The following is a 21,355-nucleotide window of genomic DNA, read 5'->3' as shown; positions in this document are numbered from 1 at the left end:
AGGATGGAGGGAAAAGGCCCTGGATAGGGAGTGGCAGTGTGGGAGACAGACCCTGGAAGGCACAGAAACTGCTCCCCACTCAGCAGTGGGCTTGAAGGAACCTGGGATCACTCAAAGCTGGGGGAGTGGGGCTAGCAGGAGGTGAGGGTCTTGCAGCTGTGACTCAGTGGCAAGAACACAGAACCTGGTCCTGTGTAAACAGAGCTAAAACCAAGGCACAGGACTAGCAGAGGCCTCTACTCACCTATCTTCAACAAATTAATTTCCCAAGTGCTTGCTGGGCACCCCCCATAAGCTAAAGCAGGGGTAAGCAAACCATGGCTGACTGGTCAAATCCGGCCTGCAGCCCGATGTAAATAAAGTCCTCTGGAACAAGGCCATGTCTATTTGTTTATGTATTGTCCATGGCTGCCTCGCAGTTGTGGTAGAGACCCTGTGGCCTGCAAGGCCAAAAATAGTCACTCTCTGCCCCTTTACAGTAAACGTTTGCCGACTCCTGAGCTAGAGAACTATCCTAAATCTTGCTAGGCAAGAATTCCACTTACAAGCCTGTTAACAAGGAATGGATTTAGGATTTACTCCATTCCCACCCCATACCAAAGTCTAGGTTCCTTCCTTCCAAACATCATTCTTCAGGAAAGTATCTTCGTGCTTATTTAAGCAATGACAATAAGAAAGAATGCCCACAACCATGCCACTCAGTGAAGGTTCCAAGGTCTTGCCCTGACAATCCGACACTCCCGTTTCACAGATGAAACACAGTCACTGAGATAAAGCAACTCACTGAAGTTCACTTAGGGAATAGCACGGCTAGGAAGAGCTGGGCCTCTGAGTCACAGCATGGTCCTCTGTCCGTGGGATGACCGTAATGAAGGGAGCTGGGGAGCTTTCACATAGCAATGCTCCCTTATGTGTGCCACACCACCACTTGACAAGCCAGTGAAGGGCTCAGGGTAGTGTGCCTTCGTTTTCAATAGCACTCTCAGGGAGTGGGGATGAGAATCAGATAGGCCAGACTACACTCACCCCTTGAAAACCATGTTTATCCAGGCCCAGTGGCTGGTGAGCCCAGGCCCTCTGGCCCTAGCCGGGCCCTCACTCCATCAGGACCCAGGGCCCCCTATTTTCCCAGTGTGCCTCTAAGACAGCTCTTGCCTTCAGGCGCTTCTAGGCTAGCAGGGCAGAGACAGGAAGGGGAGGATTGTGATTATGTGACAGGCACAGTGATGGAGAGGCACATGTGGTGCTTCAGGAGGACAAAGCAAGGTCACCTTGCCCTTCCCTAAAAGCAAACCCCTTTGTAGGGAACCCTGGGTGAAGGGCCTCCAATGGAAATGCTATTCACTAGAAATGTAAGCGGGCATCCTTCCAAGGCTTTCAGGGGCGAAATAAGTGTTGGGATCATTCTGGGTACAGGCAGGGAAGCCAGAGAAACTGGTACCCTCCCAGAGATGAGACTGGCAGGTAAACTGATGACACCAAGGAAGTTGCTGCCCTGGGGCAGTAGGAGTTCTCCCCATGGGAACCATTTCCTGCAGGACCAGGCCTGGGTGGGGAGACCCTTCCAGCCAAGGTAGGACGTCACTCCAGGCTGCAATCTCATTGGTCTGGAAGCCCATGAAGGGCTGGTTATGTCTGGGCCTTGAACAGAATCATAGACCAGCAGGGTGCCACACTGGTTCGCATAGAATGTTGACTCTGCAAAGGTCTCTAGCTAACAGGAGCTGAAAGTTCCTACAAAGGGGATAGCAAGTGGCCTGTGCCTCACTGTCTCTGTTTCCATTGCTGTCCCCAAGTCCACTTTCCTTGGTAAGCTTCTCCTTGAACTTTAGGCAGCACCTCAAAGCAGTTTCAGAATTCACCGAGGAGCCATGGGTCCCAGTCTTTAGAGTCCTGCTATTGTTCAGAGGTCTCCAAGTGACTAGAGGTTGTGAATTGCCAGAGGGTGGCAGAGGACTCCAACCGAGCAGACCAAGTATAAAGCAAACTTCCATCACCATCAACAACCGGAGCCCTGCACTGGACCAGAACAAAGCCTGGGAAACAACCCCATTAGCATCTTTGGGTCCCCTCATCATGGGGACTCCACTCAGAAATAGTCTTCAGCAGGGTTAAGCCCTTGGCCAGATGGAGAAATAGCACGGCACCTCTGGCTTCTGCTTCCCAGGGAGCCTCCAGTGGATCCCCTGGCACCCTCTCCTTCTGACGGCACAAAGGTTGTGGGTGTAAACCTCAAAGCTCTGTTTTGTCTAGACTTGGTTTCCGGGTGGGTTCAGGCTCTCTGCTCCATGGAACCCAACAGCCAGGAGATTTCTGCCACTGCTTCCTTGGGTCGAGACTGGCGGAAGAGCAGGGGCTCAGGACTATGACATGAATGTGAACCGTGGACCGAAGTGGGTGTTCGGGACAGCTGATTGGACAGGGTCCTGAGCTATGCTGAGGAGTGACGCTGGCACTTTGGTAATGCAGTGGAATGGAATATTCCATGGTTAATTAGCAGTCACTGAGTTAATTAGCAGTCACTGAGTGTCTATTGTGAGCTGGTCACCACTTGGATGAACGAACTGGCAAGTAGACTCGGAGGAGGTCACGTGCCCAGGAGTTTGTTTACAGAGTTCGGTTTCTTCCCATATCGAGGTGTGCAGAATGTTCGCTTACAGGTGTGTGATCACGGGGTGGGTCAAACTCCTCAGCTTTCCTATGGAATGCCAGTCCCAGGACCCTCTGCAATCTGAAGCCCTCACACAAAGAACACAGTATTTATGTCAAACTCTACCCTTCTGTGCTACCAAACAAAGCCGAGCCAGAATAAAGCAAAGTGAAAAAGCTCATAAACACTTCCTGGGGCTGGGCTCACAAACTAAAGCTCAAAGCAGAACAAGCCAGATGCATTTCAAACCCATAAACACACATGAGGACACCCGAGCTGCCACTGGCCCGAGCAGACTGGGTGCTACAACAGCACTGGAGCAACTGAAGGAGGGTGTCATTCTAAAATTAGAAGTCTGCTTTCTCTTCCCTCTGAACATATATAGGTGGAATTATGGATTAATGTTGAAAATTGATTTCCTTTGTACTTCAAGGGGACCTGGGCAGTGATGCCCACACTCCCTTCTGACCCTCTCCCACCTACACACTCTCCCGCAATTCACCCCGGAGACCTAGAGCTTTTGCTACCGATCACATCTTGTGTCCTGTATAAACAAGGGCTGGTAACTAGTACAGGAAATGAACTTCACAAGCATTGACTGTGTACCCACCTGTGGTATGGGGAGTTGCCAAATTTTTTTCTAACTGAGAATGTTCACAGAATCTCGAAACTTTCTTTCAGCTTCCCCCTCTGCACACTTGAGTGTGGGCACCTGCCATGCGTGCACACATACCCAAGCACAAAATTTCCCTCAATTTCCCCCAAGACACATCAACAGTGAGATTTGCCCATACATACACGGGCACACAGCCGTTCCCAAACCTTCTCCTTTGTCTCCCCACCTGCCTTTCCATATATAAACAAGAGTGCCTAGGCATGCTGGTGCTGCCCCTCCCCGCCTCGGACACACGCAGAACTTTGTGCCCACTCAGCACGATCCAGCACACAGGAGCTGGGGAGCCAAGGATATTTATATCCCCACGTGTGCACCGGCGTGCACGCACACATGCACGCGCACACACAGGCACATCCCAGCTGGCCCCAGCACAGCTGTGACAGGCCTGGGTCTGTTTGCCATTGTTTTCCTTCGCCTTTAACAGGCGTTCATGCAACACAGAGGAGGTCATGAGAGGTTTTCACCCCGTTTTGTAGCATTTACCCCGAGCCTGAGTGTTGGGGAGGTGGCTTTTGAGAATGAGCTATGGGTGGCAGTGTGGAAAGCAGAGACAAAGGCATTCCTTCCCATCTCCTGCCTGAGCTTCGCTCGCTAACGTGCACTGCTCTGGATTGTTCGGAGATTTCTTTATGTGTCGCCCTGTCTGAAACCTGGCTGGGAGGACGGAGGCTCAGCCAAAGAATTTCTGGAAGTTCTGTCTCAAGGTCCTGCTTTGTCACCTCTTATTACTACAATTGTTCTAGGCCCGGGCTGCCTGGGGGCACACTGTGTCCTGAAAGTCTGAGTGGCAGGCCCCAGCCACATAAGCAAAGACAAATTTAGGTAGAAACTGAAGGAGAAAAAAATGGACCCCAAGTGGCCACTATCCCTCTAGGAATTTTGGCCCACAAGAAAAGCTGGTATAGAAAGAATTCCCCACCTGACCCTCAGCAGCAGTGAATGTTCTAATGATTCCTTCAGCAGTACATATGCAAAGTGGATACTGTCTTTGCATTGACAATGATTGGTTAATCTGGCTGGGCGCGGTGGCTCACGCCTGTAATCCCAGCACTTTGGGAGACTGAGGCGGGCGGATCTCCTGAGGTTGGGAGTTCGAGACCAGTCTGGTCAACATGGTGAAACCCCATCTCCATTAAAAATACAAAAAAATTAGCCAGGCATGATGGTGCGTGCCTGTAATCCCAGCTACTAGGGAGGTTGAGGCAGGGGAATTGCTTGAACCAGGGAGGTAGAGGTTGCAGAGAGCCGAGTTCATGCCACTGCCCTCTAGCCTGGGCGACAGAGTGAGACTCCATCTCAGAAAAAAAAAAAAAAAAAAAAAAAAAAAGATTGGCTAATCTACAAGCTCACTTGCTATTTCTAAGAGTCAGATGGGACTTCATGCATCTAAGACACTAACAAACCCAGAGTTCTTACTGTGTGGATCTGGACAGAAGGGCGACTGACAGATTTCTCACTGTGCCCCACTGAACTGTGCAAGGGACTGGCTAGAAACACATGTACTTCGTCTGTAGCCATTGCTTGCAAACTCTACCCCACTCACCTCTGTGGCAGAGTCCTTTCTTCAAATAAAATCTTACTAGAAAGCCCAGTGTACAAAACTGATCAAAACAGTCTCTCTCTGGTTACACGGATGAGTTAGCTGTGTGTGTGCGGGGATGGGGTATGTCCATCTGCTCCTGCTCCATCCTTGTGCTCCCCCATCTATACTTCAGGGTATCTCTGAAGGGTTCCTTGGATCCCAGGTTGAAAACCGTTATCACAATGCAGGCCCCTTCTTGTAACAGTTGTTAAACTTTGTACCCAAGAAAACACGTAATGACAAAGAGCTGCTAGGAATTTGACAGCCTTTCAAATTTGCCTGAGTTTTACATATTATGGATTTCAGCTGCCGCCCATGTTTGGTGTGGTATTAAGAGTTATGGACCCCTTGCTGAAATGCCCTGGCCTTTTGCTGGTCTGCAGTTCACAAATTAGGAATAACTGTGCAGAAATTAAGAACAAGAAATGAGACTGGGGTCCCAGATGGAGCCACACCATCAAGTGTGGACACTGGGCTCCAGTGTCTAGTGAAGAAATTTGTGCTTAAATAGTATTTGGCAATGGAGAGCCATTAAAAAGCCATATGCGATTACTACTATTAATTACTTTTTAAGCCAGGAAATGAATGATTGAAAATGAACTAGCAAAAAAAAAAAAAAAAAAAAAAAAAAAGGATTACTCCCTTGCAGTTTAAGTTCCCTTTCCCATCTCTAGCTGTCTTAGCCTCTACATCCCAACCCCAGGGTCCACTGGGAGAGTTTCCCTCCCGAGCGTCAAGGACAGGCCCAGCCCAGACACCTTTCTCCAGTCTTCATGATCAGAGGCACTGAATGTCTGCTGTGGCATTACGTAAAGTGAGTGGTCCAGCTCAGGCTTCGGCACCCTTGTGACTGTGAGCAAACTCATTGATGTACACAAATGAACACATGCCTAAATTAAAGAATGTACGTATGGGTGAACAAAGAGGGGATTTATATGGTGTGCAGGCCAAAGTGGAGGCCTAATTCCTTGGTTCTGCCCACCTTCTTTCCTAGACCTTCAGACCCCCCTCCCCCTAAATACATCAATGAAGTCCTTGGTTTCAGCTGCGGAGTGAGGAAATACAACCGGAGGTGGCATGGAATGCCGGTGTGGAGAGTCACTGCGCCCTGATCCAGCTCTGCACTCCGCTTGCCTTGGGGAGAATTGCTAAAGCTTCTGGTCCGGAATGTGTCCATGCCTAAAATGAAAGGTACTATTAACGTGCATCTACCAACTTCAGAAGGGGCCGTAGGGATGAAGATGTAATTAAAGCCTGTGAGCACTTTGTGCTTCTTGATGAAAGACAACAACACCAGCGTGAAGTTTTATTATCTACCGACTCTGTTTTTAAAATGGTTCCAATTCCTTTCCGTTTTTCCTTTTGGGGTCTGAATAAACTTTATTAGCTATTAATTTCAAAAAAGTCCTCCTTGTACCTCAGAGCAGGATTTTATTTAGCACCTCAGAGAATTTCTTTCCATACCCCAGACCCTCAAAGGAATCCTCTTGGTCAGGGTGGAAGAGGCCTGTGTGTGTTCAGCTGCTGAGTTCAGTTCAATTTAATACATACTTATGGAACATCTACTCACATCTTCTTAGCCCTGAGAGGCAGGGCAGGGCTGAAATGAGTAGGAAAGGTTGTGAACTTTGGAGCCAGGCTGCCTGAGGGTTGAATTCCAGCTGACACTTCCATAGGAGTCCTTGGAGAGCCTCTCCTCACCTCTCTGAATCTCTGTCACCTGTAAAATGGAGATAACCCCATTTATCTCCCAGGGTAAGGTAATAAAAAGATAGAAATCTAGTGAGTGGTGGGTAGGCACTTGGTGAGGCCTTGCTGCCTTCTCTCTAGCATCAGCCTCCGGAGGAGGGGGAAGGGAGATGCCTCTTCCTCAGCTCTGTTTCTCCTCCCTGAGGCCCTCTGTCTACTCCTAAAGGCTTGTCCCTCCATTTTGGAAAGAATGTCAGCCGGTTAAACCAGTGCTTCTGAAATGTTCTCATGTCAATTTCTCCTGTGCTTCTGGGCAGCTCATTTCCTCCATACACACCCTCCTCCACCAAAATACCTGCACGGCCTCCCCATCATTGCACACTCCACCCTCCCTTCAAACCCATTCCCAAGGAGGAGAGAAGAGCTTTCCTATTCTTTTGAGAGAGCACGCAGTGGAAGTGGCTTTGCTTTGTTGTCTCCACTTCAGAAAAGATCAAACTGCAGTCTCCATGAAGTGTCAGTCCTCCAAAGGAGGCTTCAGGCCAGAGGGAGGAGCGGTGAGGCCAGGCAGGGTAGGCTGAGGCTGTCCCAGAGGGACCAGTCCAGGCAGAACCAACACAGCCTTCCAAGGTGTCCTCGCAGGGGCCCATATCACCCTGGATCTAGCCTGAAAGATGCCCCCTAGAATGTTCCCTGGCAGATATGGCTGTCCTGTCTGAGAGAACCACCATAAAGGAGTTCACACAGGATCCTGTCCTTTTCTAAATGAGGATTCTTGTCTCCCGGGTTCCCAGGGAGGAGAGCGGATGCAAGGGAGCCCTTGAATAGGCACCACAGAGGCCAAGACACTTTAAATTAAGCTTCCAACGCTTAGAAGGGGCCATGGCTTCCCACAAATCCCCTGGTGCACGCAGCTTTGAGGCAGAGTGTTCAGTCTGTCTGTTCTTTTAGAAGTGCGCCTTGGAAGCCAGGAGTTATTTGTTTCCGAAAGGTAGGCGCTCATCAGGTGGGTGGTCCTTGCATTTTTTGTGTGCTTTGATTCCCTCCCTTTTCTTTTCAGGACTATTGAGGGGTTTATTTTTCCCTCTCCCAGCAGTGCTCGGGGGTTTGGCTGCAATGTGCATCTGTGTTGGGTTTTCCCACAGGCCCCTGCAAAGGCAGCCCCGTTGCCTTCAGAAAGTCCCGGGCGGCCCGTGGGGGGAGTTGGAGCTGCAGCTGTGCGCCCCCTCCCTTCTGCAGCAGGCTTTGATCAGTTTTCGTGGGGGCTGAGTGCAGCCTGACCTCCCATCTCCAGCGTCTCTCAGGTGGAAAGTTCTGTTCAGCCTGTCTGTGGCTTCAAAGGCTCTCCCTCCTTCAGGCTGGGATGAGACTGATAATGGTTCTCATTTTGTTGTCGTGTGATCTCCCAGCAGCCCCCATCTTTCCATTGACAGGCTTTTTACTTATTTGGTTGGGCTGCTTTGGCCAAACTCAAACCACCTTTCTGGTTGAGGAAGCACATTGACGTCCTCTCCCATTGAGGCTCCTTTGATGGCTCAGACGTGGCCTTCCAGCCCAGACAAAGGTGACCAGGCTGCGGCAGCCAGGCACCTGGCGAATCAGCATCTGGGCGTTGGGCAGGGCAGATGTCCCTCCGTGAGGGCAGAGGACTGTGTGAGTCTACAAGTCTGTGAAGAGGAACACCCAGCCCCGCCTTTTCTACCTTTGAAGCCTAAGGCAAGTTGCTGCTTTCTGCTCTAGCTCCTTGCAGGAATCCAGCAGTGGTGGCCGATGTCACACCCCACCCCATGCCTGTGCCCGAACCTGGGCTGGACATAGGCAAGGCCAAAGCCCTGACATTGACAACATTTCCAAAGAACTTGAGCCATTCACTATCTGGAGAAGTGGGCACTGAGCCAGCTGAGCTTGGGGAGTTCCTGTTCTGGCCCATTATTTCCAACAGTTGTGGCCTTACAGCCTTAGTTCTCAGTCCAAAGGGTTAACAACAGCTACTTTAGCTGCTCCAGGGCCTACTTCCGGCTCCGGCCCCAAAGTGCTGCTGACCCTGTGCTTGGGCCTTCCAGCCCCCCATGGTGTGTAAAAGGACAGGGCTGGACATTCAAGGTAGCTGTCAGTGAGTTTGCACAGGGGTTGCTGCCTCACCAAAGGTCCATGGGGCCTGGGCTGCAGCTCGTCGCTCCTCATGATGTGGATGGGGTTAGGCTGCACATTGCCCTTTGGTTTCCTCATATTTAAAATAAGGGTGGCCAAGGGCAACAGGAGCGGTCAGGAGAGCATCCTTCTTCCTCAGTCTGATAGCACAGTCTCTTCCTTCCTTTTGATCATACTCAAAACAACTGCAATAGAACAATAAGTCTGGGAGGAGGCCAGAGGGGGATTTATTATGCTGTTGTGCTGTGGCACAGCCTTGCCTGACTTTATCTTGCACTGAGGTCTGCATGGGAGGAAATCTGCAGGCCTGTGGATTGTCTCTCTGAAACTGAACTCCCTCCAACCTGAAATCTGGGAGGGCAGGGGAGACGCTGCCATGCTGGCCACACGCCAGCATGAACCATGGCAAGAGGGAAACCAACCCAGATCTCCCAAAACTCTGAAAACATGACTGTGAGAGGCACGGGGACCCCCAACAGTCAGAGCCCACCTGAGTTTAGCCCTATAAGAGGGGACTCCAGAAACAGAGTTTGCCCCAGGACAGGAGCTCATCAGAGCTTTTCTTAATAGCCAGTGTCCTCTCTTCCCATTCCAGCAGGAGAGGAAGTTGTGTGGGGAGGTGCCCTCTGTTTGTGGCAAAGCAGGGAAAGCTCAGCAGTGGACTGTCAGCTTCTCACACCAGAGAGACCATGTGGCAGGGAGTTCTCCTCTTTTCCTGACAGGGCTGAGAGCCAAGAAAGGACCTCAGAGCCCTGGAGCTGAGAGAAAGTTGATTCGTCCCAGTTTTGACTTTATCTCCCCCTCAATGCAAATGTTTTGACATCCATCTGCTGGTAGCAGGACCCACCAGGTCATCTCAGCAACCTTCATCTCAATCAACCCATCACTCCAACCCTTACTGACAAAGAAACTCTAATGCCAGTGCTGCTATTAAAAGACATACATAAATAAATACATCCTTTCTCATCCGACAGCTGGGTGCTACAGGATGCGCCCGACTACCTCTGTGGGGCTTGAGCCTTTTGTAATGCTGTGGCTCAAGCACAGGCAAACCTGGGGTCAAGGTCTGGCTCCACCAGCATTTGCTAAATGACCTTGAGCAGATTACATGACCTCCCAGAGCTTCAGTTTCCTCATCTGTAAGATGGGGATGAGAATAACAACCATATAGGATTGTTTTGAGGATTAAATGAGATAATGTATGTGACCTATCTAACACATGTTAAGCATTCTATAGAGCGTGGTCATTATTATTGCCACTATTTCAAATAGATGTGAGGATCTGATAAAACCTCCCTGGTCCTTAGTAGTATCCTCAGGTGAACCATGAGCCCCAATCTCTGCCATGAGAAGTTAACGTATGAGGAACGCAAGAGGAAAGAGACTCCACAGCACAATGTTTAGGAAAGTTCACCTCAGACCCCAGCAGCAAGTCCGGGGGCTGAACTCAGTTTTCTAGATGACCACATTCTCTCTCTCTCTCTCCAGTCATTTCATCTCTCTGGGCGACCCCACTGCATTAGTTTTCTAGGGCTGCAGCAACAAAGTGTCACGAACAGAGTGGCCTAAAAGCACAGAAATGTATTCTCTACAGTCCTGGCAGCCAGAAGCCCCACATCAAGGTGTCTGCAGGGCCAGGCTCCCTCTGAAGGCTCTCAGGGAGACCTCTTCCTCGCCTCTTCCAGCTTCCAGTGGCTCCAGGTGTGCCTTGGCTTGGGGCTGCTTAACTCCAGTCTCTGCCTCCATGGTCACACTGCCCCCTCCTCCTCGTGACTTTCCCCCTCTGTGTCTCTTACCGGGACCCTTGTCATTAGATTTAGGACCCACCTGGGTAGTCCAGGATGATCTCATCGCAACATCCTTAATTACCTCTGCAAAGACCCTTTGTACAAATCAGGCCATATTTACATGTTCTAGGGGTAGGGACATGGACGTATCTCTTTTGGAGCCACCATTTAACCTACTGCATCCACTAACCCTGCAAAATATCTCATTGGATTGTGACTAAAAAGTCAGGATAAGACCTCTCACCTGGGTGGGTGAGGGGCTCACTCCTCTCCATGGTAACATCACTGCTTCTCTGCGTAGCCTCAAGGAGGGGTCATGATCCACCACCTTCAAGGAAAAATCTAGCTCTTCATTCTTTACTCATTGGCAGGGAGTGAAAACAAGTTCTTTCCACTTAGTGAGAAAAAGGCACCTACTGCATCCAATGGGGGACTCAAGTCTGTGCCGAGTCCCAGGGCTTCCTGTTCTTAGTTGGATATGTTGGGATTTCAAAACCCACTGTGGGCTGGGCGCGGTGGCTCACGCCTGCAATCCCAGCCCTTTGGGAGGCCGAGGCAGATGGATCACGAGGTCAGGAGATCGAGACCATCCTGGCTAACATGGTGAAACCCCGTCTCTACTAAAAATACAAAAAGTTAGCTGGGCGTGGTGGCGGGCGCCTGTAGTCCCAGCTACTCGGGAGGCTGAGGCAGGAGAATGGCGTGAACCCAGGAGGCAGAGCTTGCAGTGAGCCAAGATCGCGCCACTGCACTCCAGCCTGGGTGACAGACCAAGGCTCTGTTTTAAAAAACAAACAAACAAACAAAAAAACCCATTGTGCCCCTTAGGCTTATGAGTGCAAAAACTCACATGTGATGAGCCCCCTTCTGGCAAAGCCCCATCAGAAACATCATTCTCTCAGTGCTCAAAACCTTCACCTTCTCCTCTTCTTGCCAACCTCCAGAGGCCCCACACTCACTGAAAAGGGGGCATAACTCCTCTCTTTTCTCAAAGGCCTCCTCTGGCCTCGCTCTCTGACCCCTGTTGTCTATTTCCTCCTTCAGCCCCTTATTCAACCATAAACATCCATGTCTCATAGAAAGACATTGCCCAGGGGTTCCCAGTCCCCTGTCAGGAAGGCCTTTCCTCCAAAATTTGCGGACAGTTAAGCTACTAGACTGCAAGGGAAGACACAATGTGTTTTTTGTTCTTCCAATCAAATAATACTTGTATATAAATTTAGTATAGGTCTCAGCTCCTTCCAGGTGGCTTTAAGAAAAAAGCCAGTGTTATGCCCTTTCCCTCTGATGAGTCTAATTGCATGGGGCTCTGGTGGTGGCCCTGCTTTGCCTTTCAACAGTGTCTATGAATCACTTTGTGTTTGTAGGTTTCTTTTTAAAGGTGTTCCTCCTATTTCTGGCTCACAGATGTTGACAAGTAGCATGTGTAGAGTTCAGTCTGCACAAATCTGGGAGCTCTGAACACTAGATCATATATTCACAGAGTCCCCCACCACTGGAACCTGGCTAGGTGCAGGAAAGTCACCATAACCCTACAGTCCTGTGGAAAGGGTAGAGTAGTGGGGACTAACTAGAAAGAAGTGAAAATAAGGAAAGGAGCCAGTGGAATCTCCAGTCTGCCCCTTGCTTAGCTATGGAGAGTGCAGCAAGACGATGGGTGAAGCCCATTGCTTCTCTGAACGATCTTTCAGCTTGTCTGCTGAGGGTCCACTTTCTCTCCTTTCTCTGCCTGCATGTTTGTGCAAAATTTGTGTCTTCAAGTGGAGACTACAAGTTTTGTGTGCATGGAACAGAGCCCTCTAGAAGGGTCTTGTGCCACTTTAAAATGTGACTCCCAAAAAATCTGACCTGTGCTCCTATATTGCTGATGGAAATACAAAATGGTTCAGCCATGTGGAGAACAGAATTGCAGTTCTTCAAAAAGTTAAACATAGAATCACCATATGACTAGTAAATCCACTCCTAGGTACATACCTTAAAAAAATTGAAAATAGGTATTCAAATAAATACATGTGTATGCAAGTTCATAGCAGCACAATATTCACAATAGTTGAAGGGTGGAACCAGCCCAAATGAACACTGATGGATGAATGAATGAGCAAAGTGCAGTATATCCTGACAATGGAGTATTATTCAGCCATAAAAAGGAATGAAGTACTGGTGCATGCTACACCATGGAGGAAGCTTGAAAACACACTAGTGAAAGAAGACAGACACAAAAGGTCACATACTATATGATTCCATTGATATGAAATATCCAGAATAGGTAAATCCATAGTGACACAGTAGGTTGGTGGGTTTCCAGGAGCTGGGAGGAGGGGAGATGGGAACGCTTGCATAGCGGTTATGGGTCTTGCTTTTGGGGTGATGAAAACATTTGGAAGTAGACAGAGATGCTGGTTGCACATCATGATATCTAGTTGCCACGGAATTGTTTACTTTAAAACGGTTAATTTCATCTTATATAAATTTCACCTCCATAAAAATGAAATGTTTTAGAAAGAGAAAGTTTAAAAAAAAAAAAAACCTGTGTGTTCCACGAACACAACCCAACCCCTGCTCTCGTTCCCATTTCCCATTCCCTTCCTGGTAGACCTGTGTGCCCATTGTCAGTGCCATGGTATCAAATCAGCTTGTGGTGCAGATTACTGTGGGCTTGTTCTTGATCCCACTTCTGAGACACATCCTCTAGAATTCCATGACTAAAGCTGAGTCTACACAGTAGCAACCAAATGTTTTACCAGAGAACAATGGGTGTCTCACCACAAGACTCTTTCCCAATATTTTGTTTCTGTGGTGGTAAAGTGGATTTTTCTCAGCAAGATGAACAGGTTTGCACATTTCTCTGTCTCTAGGAATTTCCACAGGCTGCAAGAAGAAAAAGAATACAAGTGTCAAGATACCTAGAAAAAGATGGAAGGCTTGCATAAAACCTACTGGGCTAAAACTGTTGTTTATTGAAATTATGGGGAAAAAAGTTCATGTCCCCATTCTATTTGTTCCAACTTCATTTGAAGAGTTGAGAGAGAACCTGTAGTTTTGTGCTTCTAGAACAGAGAAGATTTGGAACTTCAAAGAGAAAACTGCCCCTAGGGAGAACTGGGGACATGCAGATACCCTGCGTTAACCAGGGCAGAAAGTTGTAGTCTGTTGATGGAACTGTCATTCACTCACGCACCTAAACCCTTGAAGTCATTCATGAGGGTGGAAATCAACTTCTTCCAAGCTCCTGTTAATGTTGATATTTTGACCTCCTCCTGTGACTCACGAATGTTCTTAATGGAATTCATTCATTCACTGTATATGGTCCTGCCATGTGCCAGAAGGCAATGGGCCAGGCCACTGGCTGGAGAAGACCCCGTCCCTGCCTTGCTGCATAAGCATCTCAGTGAAAAAGCCAGGCAGACACACCAGGAACATCACAGCCATACGGCAAGTGCTCAGACAGAGGTATCAGGCCATGGGAGCACCAAGGAGTCATTGCCTCTGGGTCCTGTCAGAGGTGGGGACGGTGGAGTCCAGTGTTAAAGGAAGACCGTGACAGGAGACCAGCATTGCAGGCAAGTAAGCACCTCATCCACATTGGCCCAGAAGCATGGACACAGGTGGCATATCTGGGGAACACTGCTGCAGAGAGGAGATGAGGCTGTCAGGGCAACTTGGGGCCAGGCTGGAAAGGGTCTTACATTTGACCCATTTTCTTCTGCTGACTTTTTCCTTTCCATAGGAACAACAGCCAAATATTTGTCATAAATCATTTTCCTTCATCCTGTCAGTAGCCCCCTTTTACCGATGAATACACTGAGGTTCAAAAAGGTTAAGTAATTCCAAAGAGGGACGCACATATCACCGGAACATATGAGACACTGCTTGTCAATGACTGAGTGGTTACTGCTGGGGGAAGCCAGGATGGAAGGATGGGACCAAAAGGACAAAGGCGGCTTTAATTGCATCAGTAACATTTCATTTCTTAAGCTGGGTTTGGGTACACGGATGCTCTTTGTGCCCTTTGGTTTGTGTGAAATTTTCATAATGACTCTTAGAGCCACTGGACTTGCGTGTTAGGGCAGCATCTTGGCTTGAAAAGAGGCAGTGTCTGAGGCTGAGGGTCCCTTGAGAACACAGGGGCTGCCCTTCATATCCAAATGCTTGATGGGTTTTTCACTGTGGTTAAGGGGGTAAATCACTATTTATTCCACCTAGTCAAGGCCTCAGAGCTGACACTTCTACAGAAAAAGCAGGACAGACAGGTTTGGCCCTCCTGGTTCCCTTGGGCAGGAACTGAATGTTTCCCATCTAGGGGCATATGAGCAGAGAGGAAGGGGTCTGAGCCCCACAGTGTGTCCTCAGTCACTGCTTCTACGCGGCTTGGCTGCCCATGCTCCGAGTTCCTTTTCAAGTGCATTTCCCTTCAAGTTAACACTGTTTGCTTCCTCCGCTAGAGCATCCTGCCCCCTCCAGCGTAGCCCTGAGGAGACCCAGCCCCCTGCCTTCCTGGCATGCAGAGCTTAAAACAAGAGCTCTCTGCCATCGGACATCCTTACCATTTCCAGCTATTGAGTGTAATCAGGTGTGCCAGGATCTGATTTCAAAGCCGAAAGCAAAGGGGCTCGGAGGAATCTTCTCTCTTGATTGCGCCAGTGGAAGACAAAGGGGTCTGAACAAACAGGATGCGCTGAGAGCTATGGAGAGCACTCCCCAGCAAGTGGGGCGGGCAGGATGCAGGGTTGGAATAGTTGACCTGTAAGCCTGGGCGTTGGCATGCGAGGCAGTCATGCCCAAGAGAAGCAAGGCAGGGCATGAATAGATGCTGATTCATCTGACAGCCTCTCTGGATGGTTCCTGGGCCCAGGGAGTTATATCATCCCTGCCCGACTAGAAGATCCTGACTCTGGCCGTTCACCTTGCAGAGAATGCTCACATTTCTAGAAATCAGAGAAAACCCACCATGCCTTGTAGGGTGGATGAGTGGTACTCAGGAATCTACAAGCAAGTCAGAACTGATGAGTTGTGGAGGTGGAGAAGACCCACTGGTTGCACCTCAGTGTCTGGGTCCTGATGGATCCACTTTTTTTCTGCCCCTGTTTCTATCTCTTACCCCATACTCTGCTTGCTAGGCTTGGGAACCTACATCTAGCAAACTCTCCTGATCATTAACTGGATAAAGAGTTAAAAGTCATTCCAGAGAACACGACCCTTCTTGGGAGGCTATAGGCCGAGGGAAAATTTCAGTATTTCCTTTCTCCTTCCCATTGCCCCCATTTTTATATGGCAGGAATCAGAGATGAAAACAAATGTTGTAACAAACCCGACTTGCAGGCAAACAAAGATCATCAAAGGCAACAAGAATAGGAAGCAGGTTACAGTGGGAAGAACGCGCCCATCTGGACTGACCCCTCACAGATGGTGAAACTTAGTGGTGTTGCCCCAGTTCACCATCTTTCAGAGATAGCCTTGCTGGTGTTTTCAACCAGGGATGCTTGGAATATTGCCCAGGCACCTCTGGCTGTTACAGTGCCTCAGGGAGTGCTCCTGACATTTTCTGGATGAGGCTGGAAGTACAAATGTCCTCCAGTACACAGGATAGTCATACAACTGAAGAACTACTCCCAACCTTTTGCTAATAGAGCAGCACTGGTGAAATTGGTCATTTCTGTGTTTTATTTTGTTTGTTTGTTTTGTTTTGTTTTTTTAAGATGGAGTCTCACTCTGTCACCCAGGCTGGAGTGCAATGGTGTGACCTCAGCTCACTACAACCTCTGCCTCCCAGGTTCAAGGGATTCTCCTGCCTCAGTCTCCCAAGTAGCTGGGAATACAGGCACGTGCCACCATGCCCAGATAATTTTTTTTTGTATTTTTAGTAGAGATGGGGTTTCACCATGTTGGCCAGGCTGGTCTCGAACTCCTGACCTCAAGTGATCCACCTGCCTGGGCTTCCCAGTGTTGGGATTACAGGCGTGAGCCACCGCATCCAGTCAGAATTGGTCATTTCTGACACTCAGCTAAACCCCGAGCTCCTCTAACCTGGAGCCTTTGAACATGAAACCTATAGAGAGAGTCTCTGAAAAGAATCCAATTCTAAAGGCCACTGTTTGTTCTAGATGAAATAAAAAACACACAGAAAATGAAAACCCGCCTGACATCTATAGTTCATCAATTTCCTTTAAAGGCAACTCTTACACAAACTCAAAAGTTCCCAAGAGAAATTCTAACCTGGCATAAAGCATCGGGAGATTTATGGAGATGCTTTCTCCCAGAGCTAGAGTTCTGGGAACCGGAGACTCAGAGGCTGCCTCTTGGCTTCTATAAAATAGGTCTGGGACATATATTAGGTTGTTTTGTCCCTATACAGTGTAAATAGCTGGTGCGTGACACTTCAGCAATGGCTAAAAAATAAAATTCGAGCTAATCATGGGTATATGGGAAGCACAACAAATGTGCAAGTTGCAAATGATTTCTCTCTATGTAAAATGGCAACATAACTAGGGCTGTTCTTTAGTATGGCCAGGGTAGAAGCCGAGTATGAGGTCCTTGGGGGAATTCTAACTACATGAAATTGACTAACTAGGGCTGTTTTTTTCTTGGAGGGGGCAGGGAGACACCAGCAGATACCATCCAGATTTTTCTTAAAAGGAGAGACTTGATGAATCCATCATTCTACTCATAAGCAAATGCCTTTCACAAATAATTTGAATTCTAGTGAGATTTTGAGCACAAAGCTGCAATGTCTTTGAGAACTTGATTTATGATTCAAGATGAACTGCTGGTAACTCTGGGGTCATTCAGCCAGGGGAGATGGGAAGGGCAGACCCATTAATCAAAAGGTAGCAGGAGACCCCTCCAGGTGAGCCAAATGCACAAAGGGAGGAAGTGAGTCCAGGTGGAGAAAGAGACCCCTCCCCTCATCTCTGGGGTTGCTGGGAGACAGCTCTGCTTCAGGGAAGCTCGGAGGGATGGTCTAATGTACATTCTCTCAAAGAATCAGAGAGGCTGCAGCTTGTCTGAGAAGAATTTAAATCCTGGCTCTGATACTCACGAGCTGTATGACATTAAGCAAGCTACCTAAATCTGAACCTTGGGCCCTTCCAAGATGGGAATAACGGTACCTGCCTCAGAGGGTTGTTGGGGAAATAAGCAGGCATTTACTGAGTACCTAATACATGCCAGGCTTGGTACGAGGTACTGGAGAGACAATGGTAGAAGGGTTGACAGTTCCATGAAATCACTTCTGTAGCTCACTAGGCACAGACACTGCCTATCATTTGGCAGCTGCTCAACAAATGATACTTCCCTTCCCCTTATAATCTGTACCACCGGGCACCTGCTATGTGCAAGCTATTGTGTAGGCCCTTGGACCTGACATCAAGTAGCAATTTGTAACTTCAAAACTGGTTTCACACATGAGAACAAATGTCAGCAGTTTTTGCACTTACTCATGGAGAGATAGCAGGAGGGATTTTGAGCTCACAAATCCCTTTAGTTGTAGCAGTCCTTCTTTTACTGATGTTATATCCTGGACTCCTCAGAAAGATCCAACCTATTTATTCCAGGTCATTAATATACCTGACACTGCTCTAGGTGCTTAAGAAACAACTCAGTGAAGAAATCAAAGATGCCTGCCCTCCAGGGCTTATATGGTAACAGAGAAGACACAGAACGAAGGGTAAACATTTTGAGCTATTGATTATTTATTACCTTGTATGGAGATAAGTGCTTTGGGAAAATATAAGAAGAGCAGGATGGGGGTAAGCAGAGCTGGCTGCAATTTTAAGTGGGTCAGTCTCACAGAGAAGGTGATATTTTAGCAAAAATTTAAAGGTGAGGGAGCCATCCATTATGTGAGGAAAGGAGGTGAGGGAGTCAGCTATGGTACTCTGGGGAAAAGGGTTCCAGCAAAGGGTTCAGAAGTGCAAAGGCCCTAAGGTGAAAGAATGCCTGTGACAGGGGTCAGCTAGGAGGCAGTGTGTCTGCAACAGGTGAGCAAGCCAGGAGCCGTGAGAGGTGGGGAAGCAGATGCCGCTGGAATCGGTAGGGCTTTCTAAGCCTGTGGAAGGACTCTGCTTTCAGTCTGAGTGAAAAAGGGTTACTTGAGAGTTTTGAGCAGAGGAATGGCATGATCTGATTTATGTCTTAAAACTGGAGAGGAGGTCGTAAACTCAGGCTCAGGCCTTCCATGAAGGCTGGAAAACCATCCATTTATCTACCCTGTCATCTTCACAGGCCCCCTGGCATGAAAATTAGGCAGATTATTTCTATTCCCATTTTACAAACTGGGGAACTGGGACTCGGGAAGGCTATGGGTGTTCTCTGAGGGCCCAGAGCTGGAAGGTGGTAGGGCTAAGGACTGAATTCTTGCAGTGCCCCCTGACGTGGACTAAGATGGGTTTCTGGACACTAGGAGCTGTCTGCTCCACAGTGTCCATGGGGCTTTCATGCATCCTTGAGGATTGTTTTGATGCAGAGAAAAGACCAACTGGGGCTACTCTGGTTTTTGAAATTAATATTTATTAAATTTATACATTGAAAAAACTCAGTTTTCTTTTAGGCTTTAAAGTTCATCTTACAAATCTTATTACATTCTAGTTATAAATCGTAGATGGTCAATGACAGTTTGTGGATGATGTCCTCACATTTCAAAAGATCCTTTCTTACTTTATGCCTCAATAATGAGCACGATGCGTTGCACCTAGTACATCCCACATCATATATCTCAGAGTCAATCACAACAGAAAGGAAGAGAGGGAGCACTGCTGGGGGCCTGAGGTGGGGGTGCAACTTGGCCAGGCACTAATCCATGACCAGGGCTGGGGCTCCAGGCCTCAGGGTCTGTGGAGTGGGCTTACTGGCAGGACTGGCTGCTGGGCAGGTGCCACAGGAAGAAGATTGGAGAGGCACCCGAATGTAGGAAGAAAGGGAATGTTTTCCTTTTCCTTATCTCCTAGTTCCCTTTTTATCCTTAACTCTGGAGAAAAAATTGTGACTACAAAGTTGTAGGCTGGTTTTGCTTCTACTATGTTGATGAGCAGAGGCTCCAGCGGCAGTTTGACAGTGTAAGGCCCCTCTGAGGAGGCCTCCCATTGCTTATCTCAGTCTTTTTCTAACTCCCTGCTCTCCCCTTGGCCTCTCCATGGTCCATCTTTCTCTCTGCTGTCCTTCCTGCAGTGTTCCTCCCTACCCCTCCCTTCTTTTGGCCTTGGGAGCTCTCCACCCTTCCCCTCCCAACGTTTTCCCTCCATACCCCACGCTCTTTGTTGCTGAATTCAAGGTTCTCAATACAATAAAGCTTTGATGATTTGCCCCAGTTGAGAAGGAGTGTCAGCTTAAATTAATGAGGAGTCTGAATAATAGAATTTTAAAGCAAAGTTTAGTTGCTTTCATGTTGTTAAGACATCCTTTCCAGAGAGAAGAGGTAGCATTTAAATGCGGTAATAGTTGATGTTGAGAAATGGGGCAATATGTCTTAGAGAATCTTTTCAGTAATCTACCAGAAACGAATCACTTATCATTAGCATATACTTTCCTTGAATCAGAGTGTTTCTGCCTTTAAAACCTTTCATTTTTAGTGATCAATATTGTTTAAATCACTGATTTTACCAGACTTCTCTCAGATCCACAAGTTTCAACCCCTGAGTTCTTCATGGCAGAGACATTTTCACATTGAAAGTCTCTCTAGAAATTGTTAATTTTCAATGACATAAGCAATACATGAATATATTCTCTTTGCAAAAAATTGATACTTTAAAAATAAATTAAAATCACGTAAATAATAAAATGATTTCTGTTATCTCATTTACATTACTTTCTTTAAGGTGGTAACAATGTATTCTCCATAACAAACCATTCTGCAGAAAAGTCCCTTCTCCAGGGTCCTATCCAAAAGGCAACCCTCCACACTCGATTGGATCTTACATGTTTAAAAAATAAGTAGTGGCTTAGGCAGTTACGGCTCTCAGCCTCCCAGTCTGTATCTTTATTCTGCAGTTCTCCCCACTTCCCTGCCACATCTCTGTGTGTTCCATTCGCAAATAATGGCCGGGAAAACTCACCAAGCGAAGCACATCTGCCAAATGTTAATAATTAGGAAATCTAGATAAGGGCCTTTGAGTGTTCATTATACTATTTTCTTTGTTTTTCTGAATGTTGAAATTTTTCATAATGAAAAAAGAAAGAAAAAGAAAAACTCACCAAATGCTAAGAACAACAAAACAACAAATGAACCTGAAAAGAAGAAAGGTCTGGTTCTAGTTACTGCTATTTTCCTCTTCCTACAGAGTCCCAGCCCTGCACTGGGAAAGGCTGTGCCTCATCTGTGGGAATAGGAACATAGAAATGCCTGGTATGTTTCTTACTAATGTGTCCACTTTTTCAAGCTCTTTCACACTTGTTCTTCTTTTACGTGCACAACAAGCCTTTAGGGGGTAAAAAAGGCAAATGGGTTTCCCCATTTTACAGAAATGGTATTATTGGGAACCAAGAGGTTTCATGATACTAGCTAATAATACCAGCTCACAGTTACTGCTTTCTTACTAGGCAGCAGGCATTGTTCTAGGTACTTACATGCATTGAATAATTTTAACCTTACAATAACTGTAAGAATTATGTGCATAATTGCCTGAGATCACAAAGCTAGTAAGTGGTGGATTGCAGCAGGAACCCAGGCAGTCTACTCATGAGCCCGAACTCACAAGCATCTATATCCTCATGTGATAACATTACAGATGCCTCCCAAGAGTGGAAATCTGGCAGCCTCCAGGGTGCATTCGGACTATAAAAGCATTCATTTGACTTATAGAGTATTTTATAATTTTTGAATTTCAAGA

The 21,355-nt window shown here is 47.6% G+C and overlaps 1 protein-coding gene across 16 annotated transcripts in view; it reads right to left on the bottom strand.

The window, feature by feature from the left end:
• The window catches only part of RAD51B (RAD51 paralog B), an 851,179-nt gene that overhangs the window by 177,694 nt on the left and 652,130 nt on the right, over positions 1–21,355 (bottom strand). For 3 of the 16 annotated variants that reach the window (XM_077941277.1, XM_015143966.3, XM_077941278.1), the window contains one exon: positions 12,759–13,403. The exons of 7 other annotated variants lie outside the window; for them this stretch is intronic. In XM_077941277.1, coding sequence (XP_077797403.1) covers positions 13,387–13,403 — 17 coding nt within the window. In that variant the 3' untranslated portion in view covers positions 12,759–13,386. Of the gene's footprint in view, positions 1–5,952; positions 6,088–6,185; positions 6,629–10,779; positions 10,864–12,758; positions 13,404–21,355 lie in introns of those variants that run through there. 6 more of the 16 variants (XR_013396378.1, XR_013396380.1, XR_001446310.3 and 3 more) reach the window with 6 other exon arrangements.

Source organism: Macaca mulatta, chromosome 7 (assembly GCF_049350105.2).
Source record: "Macaca mulatta isolate MMU2019108-1 chromosome 7, T2T-MMU8v2.0, whole genome shotgun sequence".
Classification (NCBI taxonomy): Eukaryota; Metazoa; Chordata; class Mammalia; order Primates; family Cercopithecidae; genus Macaca; species Macaca mulatta.
The sequence above is the reverse complement of the archived record's forward strand: the minus strand, read 5'-3'. Positions and strand labels throughout refer to the sequence as shown.